At 42.0% G+C, this 14,406-nt stretch overlaps 1 protein-coding gene across 2 annotated transcripts in view; it reads left to right on the top strand.

Moving 5' to 3' along the window:
* Positions 1 to 237: 237 nt before the first annotated feature.
* LOC149221729 (uncharacterized) overlaps positions 238 to 14,406 on the top strand; it is an 82,286-nt gene continuing 68,117 nt past the window's right edge. For both annotated transcript variants that reach the window (XR_016248875.1, XM_089383019.1), the window contains exons 1-2: positions 238 to 689; positions 888 to 1,010. Coding sequence is in view for 1 of the 2 variants with exons in the window: in XM_089383019.1 (XP_089239145.1) it covers positions 458 to 689; positions 888 to 1,010 (355 nt within the window). In the remaining variant the exon portion in view is untranslated. The remainder of the gene's footprint in view (positions 690 to 887; positions 1,011 to 14,406) is intronic.

Genomic DNA, 14,406 nt, shown 5'->3' with positions numbered 1-14,406 from the left:
ATTGCCTTACTTATTTAAACCACTAATTAATTGTACTATTATTTTCAATTTGCTTCTTCCTTAGTTGAAAATAAAAATTTATCCATTTTCATGTGACCAGGAAAATGGGCCAACACAGTCTTTGCAGAGTCGAATGCATTATTCATTTGAAATTGTTTTTGCGGCGTAAAAATATACCAGTTCTCTATTTGCTTTATAGAAAAAGTGCAAACTCTAACGTGCATGCGGACCATTCATTTCTTGACGGAGAGAGAAGACGACCACCCAACACTCTAAGAATAGTGGAACGATAGCTAAATGCCCGCGTTATAATTTCCCACAGAAACAACAAATATCATCGGAAGTGCGGCTCGGTTCTGAAAATCAGCTATCTGGGTCTCCTAAGTTACTGCTTAAAACTACGTGAGAGTTTAGGCGAGGTATAGTCATAGACAGAGAACATTGCATTGGGTTTGTGATGAAATCTGCATCAGCCTCGTCCTCGGAAGATAGTGCAGGCAGTCACAAACGAGTGAGGTTCTTCGACGAGAAGATGAGGAATTTGTGCTGGCAGAAGGCAGATGTTGTGGCAGGTCGTCATCCAGAACGATGGAGGAAGGACGGTGCAGGCAACATTATCTGCAGAAGGTTTGGGAATTGTGAAGGCTGTCTCTGCTACGAGTATGACCACATTATTCCTTTTTCTAAAGGTAAGCCTTGCTCACCCATTTCCCCCTCTTTCATTCTACATTACATTGCATTATTTTACAGTCTCTTTATCAATGCAGCACTAGCTCGATTGATATGGGGTCACACTAAAACCCACTTCTATTGCAGGATGTAGCCCTTTTATCACCTAGACTGATGAAACCGAGGTCTCTTTTATGCGTAAATTGTCTTGTATGCAGGTGGAGAGACAACGGTCGAGAACTGCCAAATTTTGCAGTCAAGGGTAAATCGATCTAAAGGGAACAAGGATCAACTCGATAGAACTGTTTTGGAACAGTATTCTTGTGACATTAAATTTACAGGTTTTACATTAACGCCCAACATAAAATTTCTACCATCAAAACGTTTTTCAAATTTTTATCTGATTAGAATTTAGAACATGATTCAAATAAAGTTGTTTTACCTTATACTTCATTTATAGAACTGGGTGAAAACTAATTTGATTATGGTTCCATATGAAAAATCTTTTCCCATGATATGCCCTTCAGCCTGAACGCAGAACTTATGGATAAGGGCCCACCAAATTGCTCTATATAGACAACTCAAATCAGCTACAGAAGAGCTGTTACAAGGGCATACTCATATCTTCCCGTAACCCAATACAGTCTACATGCAATTCACATATTCTCAGTGATTCCCCTGTAGTAGAAAAGACTAACCTAAAGCACAGGAACAGGTTTTTCTTTTGAAACAAATGTGCAGCATCTTTCACGTGGAAGAATAGTAATAGTTGCTATGAGACTTTAACTGAAGCTACTGATCTGACATAATCAGTCCAGATATAGTAGATATCAAGCTAGATGTATGAGTTTTTCTTGTTGTGGAGACAGTGTCTTGATATGCTATTTTCCATCTCTATCCCTGGTCAATTCAGATGTTGGCACTTAAATGTCTATATTGTACTTCCAAGAGGTTAGTCGCATATAGTACTTACCTCCTTCCATTAGCCATTAAGGCGGATATAGCTATTCATGGCTATTAAAGAGGAGCGAAGGATCTAGATGACAGTGCTGGGATTTAGCACAACCGTGACATTCCAGACTAGAAGCCTAAGCACTTATTAGAAAGTCATTCATTTGATGAATTTGGGTGGATTTTTGTGTGAACCTTCTGGAAATTCCTACAGCTGGAATCTAATTGCAGCAACTGGAATTTATTTTTCTAATTGTTAATTATTTTAACAATTTATCTGCTATGGCAAATATCAAATAAATCACACTGCAATCTTCACAAATAAAATACTGCGGAAATAATAGCACTGGAAATTGAGAAAATACTAACACACACACAATAAAATTGACATCATTATTTTTGGACAATTGTCCCCAAAAAAACCCAATGTGGGAAAACCGGTGCAATAGTGAATATTTTATTATTATGCAGTAGTGAGAAAATCTCAGTACAATAATCTGGATACCGAATCTGACAATCATACAGAGAAAACTACTGGCAAAATTCTAGTGAGAAATTTTCCTCACCCCATAGGCAAATCCGGGCTCTAACTGCAGCTCCAAGTGAGCCATCCAAATTGCCTCTGCGCTTGCTTGTGTCACCCTAGCGCAGTGTCTGCCACTCTCAACCCGAATCAGCTGCTCCTGTAGCCGTCTTGTTTGCCACTGGCTGAGAAACTGTCTCTCCGACCTTCTGGAACCCTTTCTTGGCCTCTGGAACTGAAACTCGACTTCTCTCCAGCTAAATCGAACTGTCCTCTAGAGGTTTACGTGCGACCCTTGCGTCAACCTCACCGTGGTACTTATGCCTCTCTGCAAATGCACTCGCTGGATATGAAAATCTTCCTCTAGCCTCACTGTCTCTGCTTCGATCTTTGGTTTTCCGACAACTGCTGCTGCTCTCTGGAAATCGATTTGCCAAAGAAATTGAATTTCTGGTGTTCTAGTGTGTCTTCTCCAAGTGCCCATTAACTTCCTCTTATAATCCACTGTTGGAGCACCAACGACCAAGATTAAATCTTAATCAATGGCTAGGATCATCTTGGAGTCGATCTATGTGAGTTTCTAGATGATTCACACTTTGACTTAATTAATTCTAATTAATTAACCATATTCCCTAAGTTTAGACTTCGGAAATATTTAAAAACTGGTTAATAGCCTAATTAAGTCACTTCTAGGTGGAATTTCCAGAAACGATTTATGGGTTTTGGAGATCTTATGTATTCTAGCCCTTCTACCAAATTTCGTGGTTAGAACACATCCGATGCTACAAAAACTAACACTCTCTCTTAGCGAGGATTGTGTTCTGTCTAATGCTGCACATTTTGTCACAACAACCTGTTTCTATATCACCTCCTGTCACGCTGCTGATATCTGGCTGCTGCTACCCACCAACTACTGCGCAACTCTAATGCTGCGTCTGTGCTGTTGTTGACCCTGCTATGCTGCTGCCAACACTGCATTTGCAGTGCAATTCCCTCTCATTATTTGTTGCTGCAACTGCAACTGAGAAGCATCCAAATTACTGAATCAACTGTGTTCAGTATGATGCATCTGTCTCCTGAGTCCTAACTGCTACTAGCCTCTGCATTGTCACTGAAGAGTCTGCGTTGCTACTAACTCTGCACTGAGCCACCTGCTTTGCTGTTAACACTGCACTGCACTCCCCAGTCTCTAACTGCTACTAGTCTGCAACTGTCACTTTGGTACTCACTGCATAAATTGCCACTAATCCATCTGTTACTGTATACTGTGGGCCCCTGTAGCAAGGTAATGATCCATGAGGTGGACTCCTCAAGGACCCTGCCCAAATTTGTAGCTCTCTGGGGCTACAACTCCAAGTCTCCCCACCTCACTCCTGGAGGTATTATTAAAATTGGCACCTAGGGCCAAACTCCATGTGGGTCATCTTATTTATGGCAGCTGATATTTTTCTTAGATCCTTCTCATCGAGAGGTGTAGGATTGATCTAAAGATCATCTGATTCCGATAAGTATTCATGGAGTTATGAATTTATTTGCATTATAAGACAATTCGTCAAGGTCGGCCAACAACCAAATAAACCCCACATGTGCTCAACGTTTTAGTATAAATAGAGGTGGCCTTCAAGTCATTTCAACACACTTGGGATCTCGTCCTCTCTCTACTTGTCTTTGGGTTTTAGAAGGAGGAGAGATCCTAAGGAATAACGTTGCCCTGATCTAGAGGGCAGAAAGCCGGAACTGCCGGAAAAGCCGGAAAAGTCGGAACTGCTAGAAAAGCTGGAACTGTTGGAAAGTCGGAATTGCCGAAAAAGACGGAATTGCCAGAAAAGCCGGAACTGCTTGAAAATCTGGAAAAGCTGGAAAAGCTGAAACTGTTAGAAAAGCCGGAAAATCTGGAACTGCTGGAAAAGACGGAATCGCTAGAAAAGCCGGAACAACCGAAACTGCCTGAAAAGCCGGAAAAGCTGGAAAAGCCGGAAAAGTTGGAAAAGTCGGAATTGCCGGAAAAGCCGGGACTGCCGGGATTGTCGGAACTGTCGGGAACAATCGGAACTGCCGGAACTACCGGGAACAACCGGAACTGCCAGAATTGCCGGGAACTGCCGAAACAGCCGGAGCATCTGTCTCCGAAGGAGAGCAGCATGCAAGGGACAGCTAACTAACATTGGGACAATTGTATGGTACTTAGCAGCAAATACACCAAGCATGTAATGTTACAACTAGCATGCAAGGGACAACTAGCATGCAACAACAAGCATGCTAAGGACAACAAGCATGCTAGGGACAACAAGCAAGCAAGGTGCAGCCAACACATAGGTCAGGATGGCAACATGGTGCAACAATGGCACATAATGCAATACAGTGATGGGTACAGTCATGATTAATGAAGCGTGATGAGATGCAGCATAGTGATGATGGGTGCAGCATGGTGCAGCGCGGTGAGGTGCAGCATGATGACGAAATGCAGCACAACGATAGGTGAAGGAGTCACCTTGGAGAATTAGTTGAAGCAGCATGTCTTCAACTGATCTCATGTATCATCTTCTTAGAGATGATCTATGCTCTTATCTAGATAAGTCAAAGTGTTGACTTCTGTTGTAAACGTACTATCTCTCTCTCTCTCTGTGCTGAACTATTGAAGAACATATAAGAAGAATTGATCAAGGGTTTCCCCACATTGGGGTTTGTCCCTAGCTAGCGCCACATCTTGTGTCCTCTTGTCTTGGCTTGTCTTCTGCGATTTATGTTTATGTTCTATTTGTAGTTTACTTTAATGCTGATGTGATTGCTAATCTGGAAAAGATATGGAGCTAACTGTGAAAATTGAAATAAATTGCTCTAAGCATAGAACATACCTAAAATTAACATGGTATCGGAGCTGAGGTGAAGACAATGCCCAAGCAAGAGTGAAAGAGCAATCATCGAAGACAGTTGGGAAAGGACAAAAGGATCAGTGGATTCCTCATCCCTCTTCAAATTCACCAAGGGTGAAGTCGAAGCAGAGAATATTATCAGAATGGCACAGCGGAATATGGCTTACCTAAAGATCACTTCAATGGAAGACCGGATCTCAGGGTGGAAGGAAAGGCAGATAACTAGTTCGACCATTATGCGAAGGAGTGTTCGAATGGCAGGGACACATCACTTGATGATGATAACAATCATTCCAGGGACATCTTCAATGATCAAAGGAATGACAGGTAATGCAGGTCATCAAGGAAATGGCCGACTCTTCATAGAAAGCAAGGAACCCCAGGTATGAAGAATCAAATGTTGTTTCTGATAAGATAAAGAAGCGTTATCTTGTATTGGCCCTCTCCTTCAGATTCTTTGGGAATCTGGCTTATAGATTGTAGTGCTTCAAGGCACTTCATCGGATAGATGGGTGCACTCTCTAATTTGGTAGAGATGGAAACAATCGTGGGATTATACTTGGAGCCGATGCCACCTATCCTGGAAAGGGTGTAGGGAATGTTATTTCTCAATTGAATAAAGGTAACTCGATTCATTTACAAAATCTCTTTTATGTACATGATCGCAAAAAGACCCTGGTGTCCATCTCGGAAATGGAAGTCAAAGGTTTCAGGGTGGCATTCATCGATGGAAAGGTACATGTTAAAAAATATAATTTTCAAAGATGCTTTTTCTCATGGGTTCAGGGTTGGAAATTTGTATCAAGTTGCAGGATGGTCCATTGGGGATCATGTCAATTGACATATCGCATCTATAACACTGGAGGTCTACCTATTGGGCCCTACCTGACGTGAGTCAAATGGTGATAGGGATGTCTGAATTCAAGTAGAGCATGAAGGTACATGTCTGAGATGTACCGAAGGAAAATCTTATAAGGGGACCATTCCCCTCATGTAGTAGGTCCACAGGTTTGGAACAACCCGAGGAGTTTGAGATTCATGATCGGGAATCTCATGTATACAGGTGGAAGAAAGCCCTCTATGGCTTGAAGCAAAACACCCCAGGCGTAGTATGAGAGGATTGATAGCTGTCAGATGAAGCTGAGATTCACTAGGAGTGAAACCGATCCAAACCATTACCTGAAGGTTGTGGATGATAGACCTCTCATACCGGCACCTTATGAGGACGACCTATTTCTGACAGGTACAGACCCTCTCATTTGCAGAAGTAAGAGGGAGTTGGATTCCGGATGTGGAATGATAAACTGCAAGCCTGTGACTACCTCGAGGATCTTAACTTTCAGAAGTTATATGGTAGTGATGTCGGACCAGATTTGGGAAATGCCTCTGAGTTTCATAAACTCATTCGCGTTGATGTTCTTGGTGAACTTCCATTCGGACATATGTTTTGAAGTTAGCATGGTGAGCTCATATTTGGTTGAGCCTCACTAGATTGGTGCCAAGAATCTTCTGAGATATCTTTGGGGCACAACCTCTCAAGGATTGAGATACACTGCCGGAAATATGAAACTGCATGATTATTTGAATGCTGACTGGGCAGGCAGTGTGGAGGATCACTAGAGCACTTCTCAGTGCTGGTTCTCTTTGGATTCTGCTTCGATATCATGGATGAGCAGGAAGCAGAGGTCGGTTGCTATAAGCACTGCCGAGACCGAATACATAGCTACGAGTATGATCTCGTGTGAAGCTGCATGATTGCAGAACCTCTTAAGTGAGCTGTTTGTACACATGATGAATACCACTGTGATTCTCTGTGACAACCAGAGGGGGGATTCGATTATTGAGGAATCCCATATTCGATGATTGTTCCAGCAGATAGACATCAGATACTGCCTTATCTATTATATGGTAAGTTGATGAGCGAGGAGGCTCCATCGCATTGAGACTGATGTACAGGTCGCAGGCATTTTGTCAAAGCCCCGGGGAAAGGTCAAATCTGTGACTTTCCCGAATGACTTGGAATCGTTGAGAGACCTTCTTATAAGGGTCCTGCATGTTGCATGCATTGAGCTCTGGGAGCTCTAGGGGGCTTGGGGTACTTACTGGAGCAACATACGACCACAGGGCGACTCACCCTCCCCTGGTGGTGCATTATGAACAAGATGATTAGTTCTTTTGTGGGCTGGGATGATTAGTTCTCCCGTGGCAACTGTGGAACATGATGATTAGTTCTCCTGTGGGCCGGGATGATTAGTTCTCCTGTGGCAACTGTGGAACAGGATGATTAGTTTTCCTGTGGGCCAGGATGATTTGTTCTTCGTGGCGACTATGGAACAGGATGATTAGTTCTCCTGTGGGCCAGGATGATTTGTTCTCTGCGGCGACTGTGGAACATGATGATTAGTTCTCCTGTGGGCCAGGATGATTAGTTCTCCGTGGCATCCACTGATAGGATGATTCGTTTTCCTGTGAGCAGGATGATTAGTTTTCCTGTCGAGGCATCCTACCCATGCAGTTTGGGACTCATGGGAAGTACCTCTCATCTGATCAATGAGCAGGGAAATGAGGATAGGGACCATAGTAGTACTATCGATGGATGCATCGCTATATCTACCGTACTCCCTATGCTAGGATGACCTCCATTGATCTGGGATCAATATGAGTGGTTTGAGACACTCTTGTGACATTGATCTGGGATCAATGAAACTTATTTGGGATCAGTATGAGTGGTTTGAGACACTCTCTTGTGACATTGATCTGGGATCAATGAAATTGATCTAGGATCAGTATGAATGGTTTGAGACACTCTCTTGTGATATTGATCTGGGATCAATAAAACTAACTTTGGGTCAGTAAGAGTGATGTGACACACTCTCTTCAGATGATACTGACTTCGGGTCAGTGGAGAATGGTATGAGACATTCTCGATCAATTCTTCTTCTTCATGGTTCAGCAGAGCAGAGCTCAACAGATCAAAGCAGAGCAGAGGAGAGAAGAGCTTAGTAGATCAGAGCAGAGCAGAGCAGTGCAGGGCACTGATGGCAGAGATAGTACAGTGGGACATATGGATCAACGGATGGAGTTCTCCCTAGTTGAGAGGGAGTGTTAAAATTGGCAACTAGGGCCAAACTCCATGTGGGTCATCTTATTTATGGCAGCTGATATTTTTCTTGGATCCCTCTCATCGAGAGGTGTAGGATTGATCTAAAGATCATCCGATTCCGATAAGTATTCATGGAGTTATGAATTTATTTATGTTATAAGACAATTCGTCAAGGTCGGCTGGCAACCAAATAAACCCCACATGTGCTCAACGTTTTAGTATAAATAGAGGTGGCCTTCAAGTCATTTCAACACACTTGGGATCTCTTCCTCTCTCTACTTGTCTTTGGGTTTTAGTAGGAGGAGAGATCTTAAGGAATAACGTTGCCCTGATCTAGAGGGCAGAAAGCCGGAATTGTCGGAAAAGCCGGAAATGTCAGAAAAGTCGGAACTGCCAGTAAAGTCGGAACTGCCGGAAAAGCTGGAACTGCCGGAAAAGACAGAATTGCCGGAAAAGTTGGAACTGCCGGAAAAGCCGGAAATGCCAAAAAAGCCAGAACTGCCAAAAACGCAGAAAAGTTGGAAAAGCCAGAAAAGCTGGAACTACCGAAAAAGCCGGAACAACCGGAAAGCCGGAACTGTCGGGACTGCCGGAATTGCCTGGAACAACTGGAACTGCCTGGAACAACGGAAACTGCTAGAACTGCTGGGAATAGCCGGAACTGCCGGAACTGCTGGGAACTGCCGAAATAGCCAGAGCATCTGTCTCCGAAGGAGAGTAGCATGCAAGGGACAACTAACTAACATTGGGACAGTTGTATGGTACTTAGCAGCAAATACACCAAGCATGCAATGTTACAGCTAGCATGCAAGGGACAACTAGCATGCAACAACAAGCATGCTAAGGAAAACAAGCATGCTAGGGACAACAAGCAAGCAATGTGTAGCCAACACATAGGTTAGGATGGCAACATGGTGCAACAATGGCACATAATGCAGTACAGTGATGGGTACAGTCATGATTAATGAAGCGTGATGAGATGCAGCATAGTGATGATGGGTGCAACATGGTGCGGCGCGGTGAGGTGCAGCATGATGACGAAATGCAGCACTACGATAGGTGAAGGAGCCACCTTGGAGAATTAGTTGAAGCAGCATGTCTTCAACTGATCTCATGTATCATCTTCTTAGGGATGATCTATGCTCTTATCTAGATAAGTCAAAGTGTTGACTTCTGTTGTAAACGTACTATCTCTCTCTCTCTCTGCTGAACTATTGAAGAACATATAAGAAGAATTGATCAAGGGTTTCCCCACATTGGGGTTTGTCCCTAGTTAGCGCCACATCTTGTGTCCTCTTGTCTTGGCTTGTCTTCTGCAATTTATGTTTATGTTCTATCTGCAGTTTACTTTAATGTTGATGTGATTGCTAATCTGGAAAAGTTATGGAGCTAACTGTGAAAATTGAAATAAATTGCTCTAAGCATAGAACATACCTAAAATTAACAGGTATGGCTGCCAACTGTTGAGAAATCTAGGGCATTGCAACTAGGTGATTTCTCTTCTAATGATAACTACTTAAGAATGATTTTTACTTCATTAGATTATGATCTTCTCTTTAGTTAGATTATTATAGCGTTCTTCTTCATCAAACAACTACCAAATATAGAGACAAGAGACACAAAATATAGGTGATCACCCAAGGCCAAAACCTCTCAAACTTGAGAGGAAACCCAAACGAATTCTTCTTCTTATAGAGACTTCAATGGACGAATACTAAGACAATACCAAGACCCTTGACACACCCTTTTCAAGACCAAGTCACAAACCCTTCTTTCCAGCTTCTTCTTCTTGACCAAGTCAACACTAGTCAAACTGCTTGCTTTCCTTTGGAACTCGGCTATACTTCAGATTTTCGGCCTCTTGTTTCAGACCTGCAATTCTCGGTCTCCTCAGAAACCCTAATTGCAACACGTGGGAAGTATTTCTATCAACTTCGTACCCTTGATCCCTTCGCTTAGGATGGAGACTTCTTCTACATCAATTCAGCTTGCATTCTTGACTTATCTTCTTCCTTGATTCGACTTCTTGGACAATAGCAAGACCTTCGACCTTTTCTGCAGTAGACAGTTCTTCCTTCCTTCGCACGTGTGGAGGTATTAGCCCTAAAACAAACCCATAAACAACAACAAAAACTTCGCTCTTCGTTTCCTTCTCTTCGCTGGTTATGAGGCTCCTTTCTTAGTGATCTTCACACTTCTTATTGCAGACTTACTTGACCAAATTGCTTGTTCACAAATGGAGGCCGAGCTTCCCTATATATAGTATTTTGTCCATCAAAATAAGTCGACTCGTGATATAGGTAAGTCGACTTGTCATTTTGGAAGCATCCTTAGGTCGATGCGAAGATGAGCTTGTGACAAGGTCTTGGAGGGTAATCAAAATCAATGTTGTGAATATCGGCATCGGGATAAAATCAACAAGGGTCCAAAAAACCAAAAAATCGTAAAAATCGGGAAAATATCGGTAAAAAATCGGCAAACATCGGCAAAATTAAGATACCATAAAAATATCTTTAAAAATCGGCAAACATTGGCTAGGCCAAAAAATCTTGATTTTAAGATAAAATTGCGATGTTATCGAGATGTTTGCAACACTGATCAAAATAACCTTTTACAATGTGTAACATGTCTTTAATACATGAAAATGACTCCTTAGACTCTATGACTTGATGACCAACCCTAAAGGCTCACAATGGGAGCCTTAACTAAAATAAAATTCCTTGATCATGAAACCCATGAGTCAAGCATTACAAATAATTTTATTTTCTTCTTTACATCAATTACATAAAATCATAATTACACATGTCATTATGAAGACCAAACCTAGTTACACTTTTCAACACCAACATCGCGATGTCTTACTTCAACTTGGAGGACAACTTGTCGATCTCAGAGGACGTTGCGTCCTGGTCCTGCTTCTCTGACTTGTCCTTCTTCCCGAGAGGACACTGCGTTCTGTAGTGACTGAGCTCACCACATTTGAAGCACTTGACCTTTGGCAGGTCCTTCTACTTCTTTCTTTGCTCTCCCTGCCCCAGACTGGGACCCTTAGATGCTAGGGCCACATTCTCCTCCTCCTTCACCACCTTCTGTCCGCTGCTACTGCTGCCACTGATGGAGCTCTTCAATAGAGCTCGTCTCAATTCCTCCTGCTGCAAATCAGCCCACATTCTGTCCCATCCTAGTAGCGTGTCTCTGCCTAATATACTTTGGACGAAGACCTGCCAATCCTCTGAGACACTGTTGAGTGCCAATCGTACTAGCTCTGAAGGTTGAGGCACTACCCCAACAACAGAAAGCTGGTCTCGGCTTCCTAAATCTTGGCAAGGAAGGGGTCTATGCCTTCCCCCTTCTGCATCTTGATGCATCTCAACTTCTCCTCTAGGAACATCTTCCGCTGCTTGGAATACCCTGGTATAGGGTGGAGAGAGCATCCCACATTTCCTTGTGTTGAAAAATGTAACTAGGTTCGGTCTTCATAATGACATTTGTAATTATGATTTTATGTAATTGATGTAAAGAAGAAAAATAAAATTATTTTTGTAATGCTTGAATCATGGGTTTCATGATCAAGGAATTTTATTTTTAGTTGAAGCTCCCATTGTGAGCTATTAGGTTGGTCATCAAGTCATAAAGTCTAGTAAAGGCAATGTCAAGGATTGAGGCATGTAATTCATTGTAAAAGAAAATTCGTTAACCCTCCAAGACCATGTCACAAGCTATCCTTGAAGTCAGCCTAAGGATGATTCTAGAAAAGGTATGTGGCCTTGTCACAAGGAGAAGTCGGCTTATTTTGATGAACAAACCACTATATATAGGGCAACTCGGCCTCACCTAGGACAAAATTCGGTCAAGCATCCAAGACAAGATAAGAAGCACGAAAATCACAAGAAGAACAACCTCCTAACTAGCGAGAAGGAAGAGAAGAAGAGCAAAGATCTTTGGCACTGTTTTTGGGTTAATCTCCTCGCACGTGTGGCCGAAACTAGCGTTTCTGCAACAGTAACATATCGGTCTCTAAGAAGGTCATCAAAAGGTTCTCCATTCTAGCTCCCTTGCTAGCCGATATCACCAAGAGAAGTCTTAAAGTAAAGCGAAGGAGGAACGCATCCTTAAACTCTCTCCCTCACCTCCCACGTGCAAAATTGAAAAGGTACAAATTGCAGGCTGTGGAAAGGAATCAAAATTTCCTGGTAGCCAAGAATTGTAGTGCATGAAGGCAGTTTGTGTTAAATTATGCAACTAGGGTTAAATTCCACTTTGGACAACTCAATTGACGGGCATAATGGTTGCATTAGACTCCTCTTTTCGAGAGGACCAAAATTGACTTAAAGATCACTCAATTTGGATAAGAAAAAGTGGAATTTTGAGGACAAGCCACAAATTCAAAATTGTCAAGGTCGGCCTTGGGTCAAAAGACACAGCTCAAGGATAAGATGGCACCCCTCAAGTTGCATATAAATATAAGTGCCCTCATGCCTCATTTGGACATCACACAAAACACATTTTGCTCTCTCTTCATTTGTTTGGTTCGTACAAGTTAAAGGGCAACTCCCTTCTCTTCACACGTGTGAGGATCTTGGAGGCAATATTGACTTTTCTGCGGAGAATTTTCAGATGGATAGTGTGACTGCAGTTTGACCGAGTTTGACTTCACATCTTGATCTCCTTTGACCTGCAAAAGTTCGATTTCTTGAGGCTGAGTTGACTTGCACTAAACCGAGGCAATTTGGGCAGTTTGATTGTAGTTGACTTTCTGGTTTGATTGTAGAAAATTACAGACAGGGACAACAGAGTATCTCTCTCCTTTGACCGAGTTTGATTTCATTTTTGAAGACTATTTTGGGTTGACTGTGATCAACATTAGAGGCCGAGTTTGACTAAAATTGGCCGAGCTCCTAAAAGGCTGTGTTGATCGTTGATTGCTAACTGGTTAGGGCTGAATGCATTGCTGTTGACTTGGGAAGATTACAGGAGGTTCAAATTTGACCATTGTTGACCACATCTCTCGACTTTGTCTCTGGTTTGAATAATTGTTTGATATTGAATATTGGCATTGGATGTTGGCTAAGTCAAAGTTTCACTTTGAATCTTGGATGATGTACTCTTTCTGTTGAACATTTGAAGACAATCTAATAAGAAGAAGATTTGCAAGGGTTTTCCCTAGAGTGGGTTTTGCCCTGGTCTTTGACCAAATTTGTGTCTCTTGTGTCTTGGCTGCCCTTCTATGTGCATTTGGTTATTTGTTCTATCTACTATTGCTCTCATGTCATTGGAAAGTTGAAGAAGTGAAATTGAGAAATTGAATACTATTAAATATTGTTGAAGTAATAGTTGCAACATAGAACAAGTGATGAAAAATTAACATGGTATTAGAGCTGAGGCGAAGCGCCGAAGACAAGCCCAAGAGACATAGAGCAAGAGCATCCATCTCTCAAGAAGTTGATTGAAAAAGGGAAAATTGTTTGGTAAAAATGTCTTCTTCTTTCTTCAAGGAGCATGGAAAGCTAGGTGATTCATCTAACTTTGCTACATGGAAAGTCAGGTTGGAGATCATAGTTGACAATAATGATATGTTGGAATTCATTCAAGGAAGAGTACCTGAGCCTCCAGAAAATGCTTCCGTTGTTGTAAAAAACAAGCGTAAGAAAGGAGAGTTAAAGGCAAAGCAAATTATAGTTGATGGTTTACAAGATAATCTACTTGCTTATGTTGGAAATTTGAGAAGGTCCAAGGACATGTATGACAAGATTGTTGGCATGTATGAAGTCAACAACTTAAATGAAATCATCTCTTTGAAAGATCAAATCAAAGACACAAAGATGAATAAAGGAGAATCTGTGCAATCATACATTATGAGGATATCTCATATTAGAGATCAATTGCTAAGAGTTGAGGAAATCACACCTAACAGAGAATTGGTGATTGTAACTCTAAGAGGCCTCCCTCCCATTTGGGAAACTTTCATTACTATTAGAAGCAAGAACAACAACATCATTCGATGAGTTTGTTGGTAAACTCACACAAGAAGAATCAAGGATGATATCTAGAGGAAGAATTCAAGGATCAAACGAAGGAGAGCCCTCTGCCTATGTTGCTCAAGGAAAGAAGAAGAATGCAAAGAAAGGGAAGGGAAAGCCATCCAAATCAAGAAAACCTCCTCAGCCCAATCAATATTCCAAGGAATCAAGAAGGCGAAATAGAGATGTTGAGTGCTACAATTGTCATTAAAAGGGTCACTATGCTCGAGATTGTCTTGAAAAGAGAGATGCTCCAAGAAGGAACTC

Source organism: Pinus tabuliformis, chromosome Q (assembly GCF_031772625.1).
Source record: "Pinus tabuliformis cultivar Carrire ecotype Pingquan chromosome Q, CPIR1, whole genome shotgun sequence".
Lineage (NCBI taxonomy): Eukaryota > Viridiplantae > Streptophyta > Pinopsida > Pinales > Pinaceae > Pinus > Pinus tabuliformis.
The sequence above is the reverse complement of the archived record's forward strand: the minus strand, read 5'-3'. Positions and strand labels throughout refer to the sequence as shown.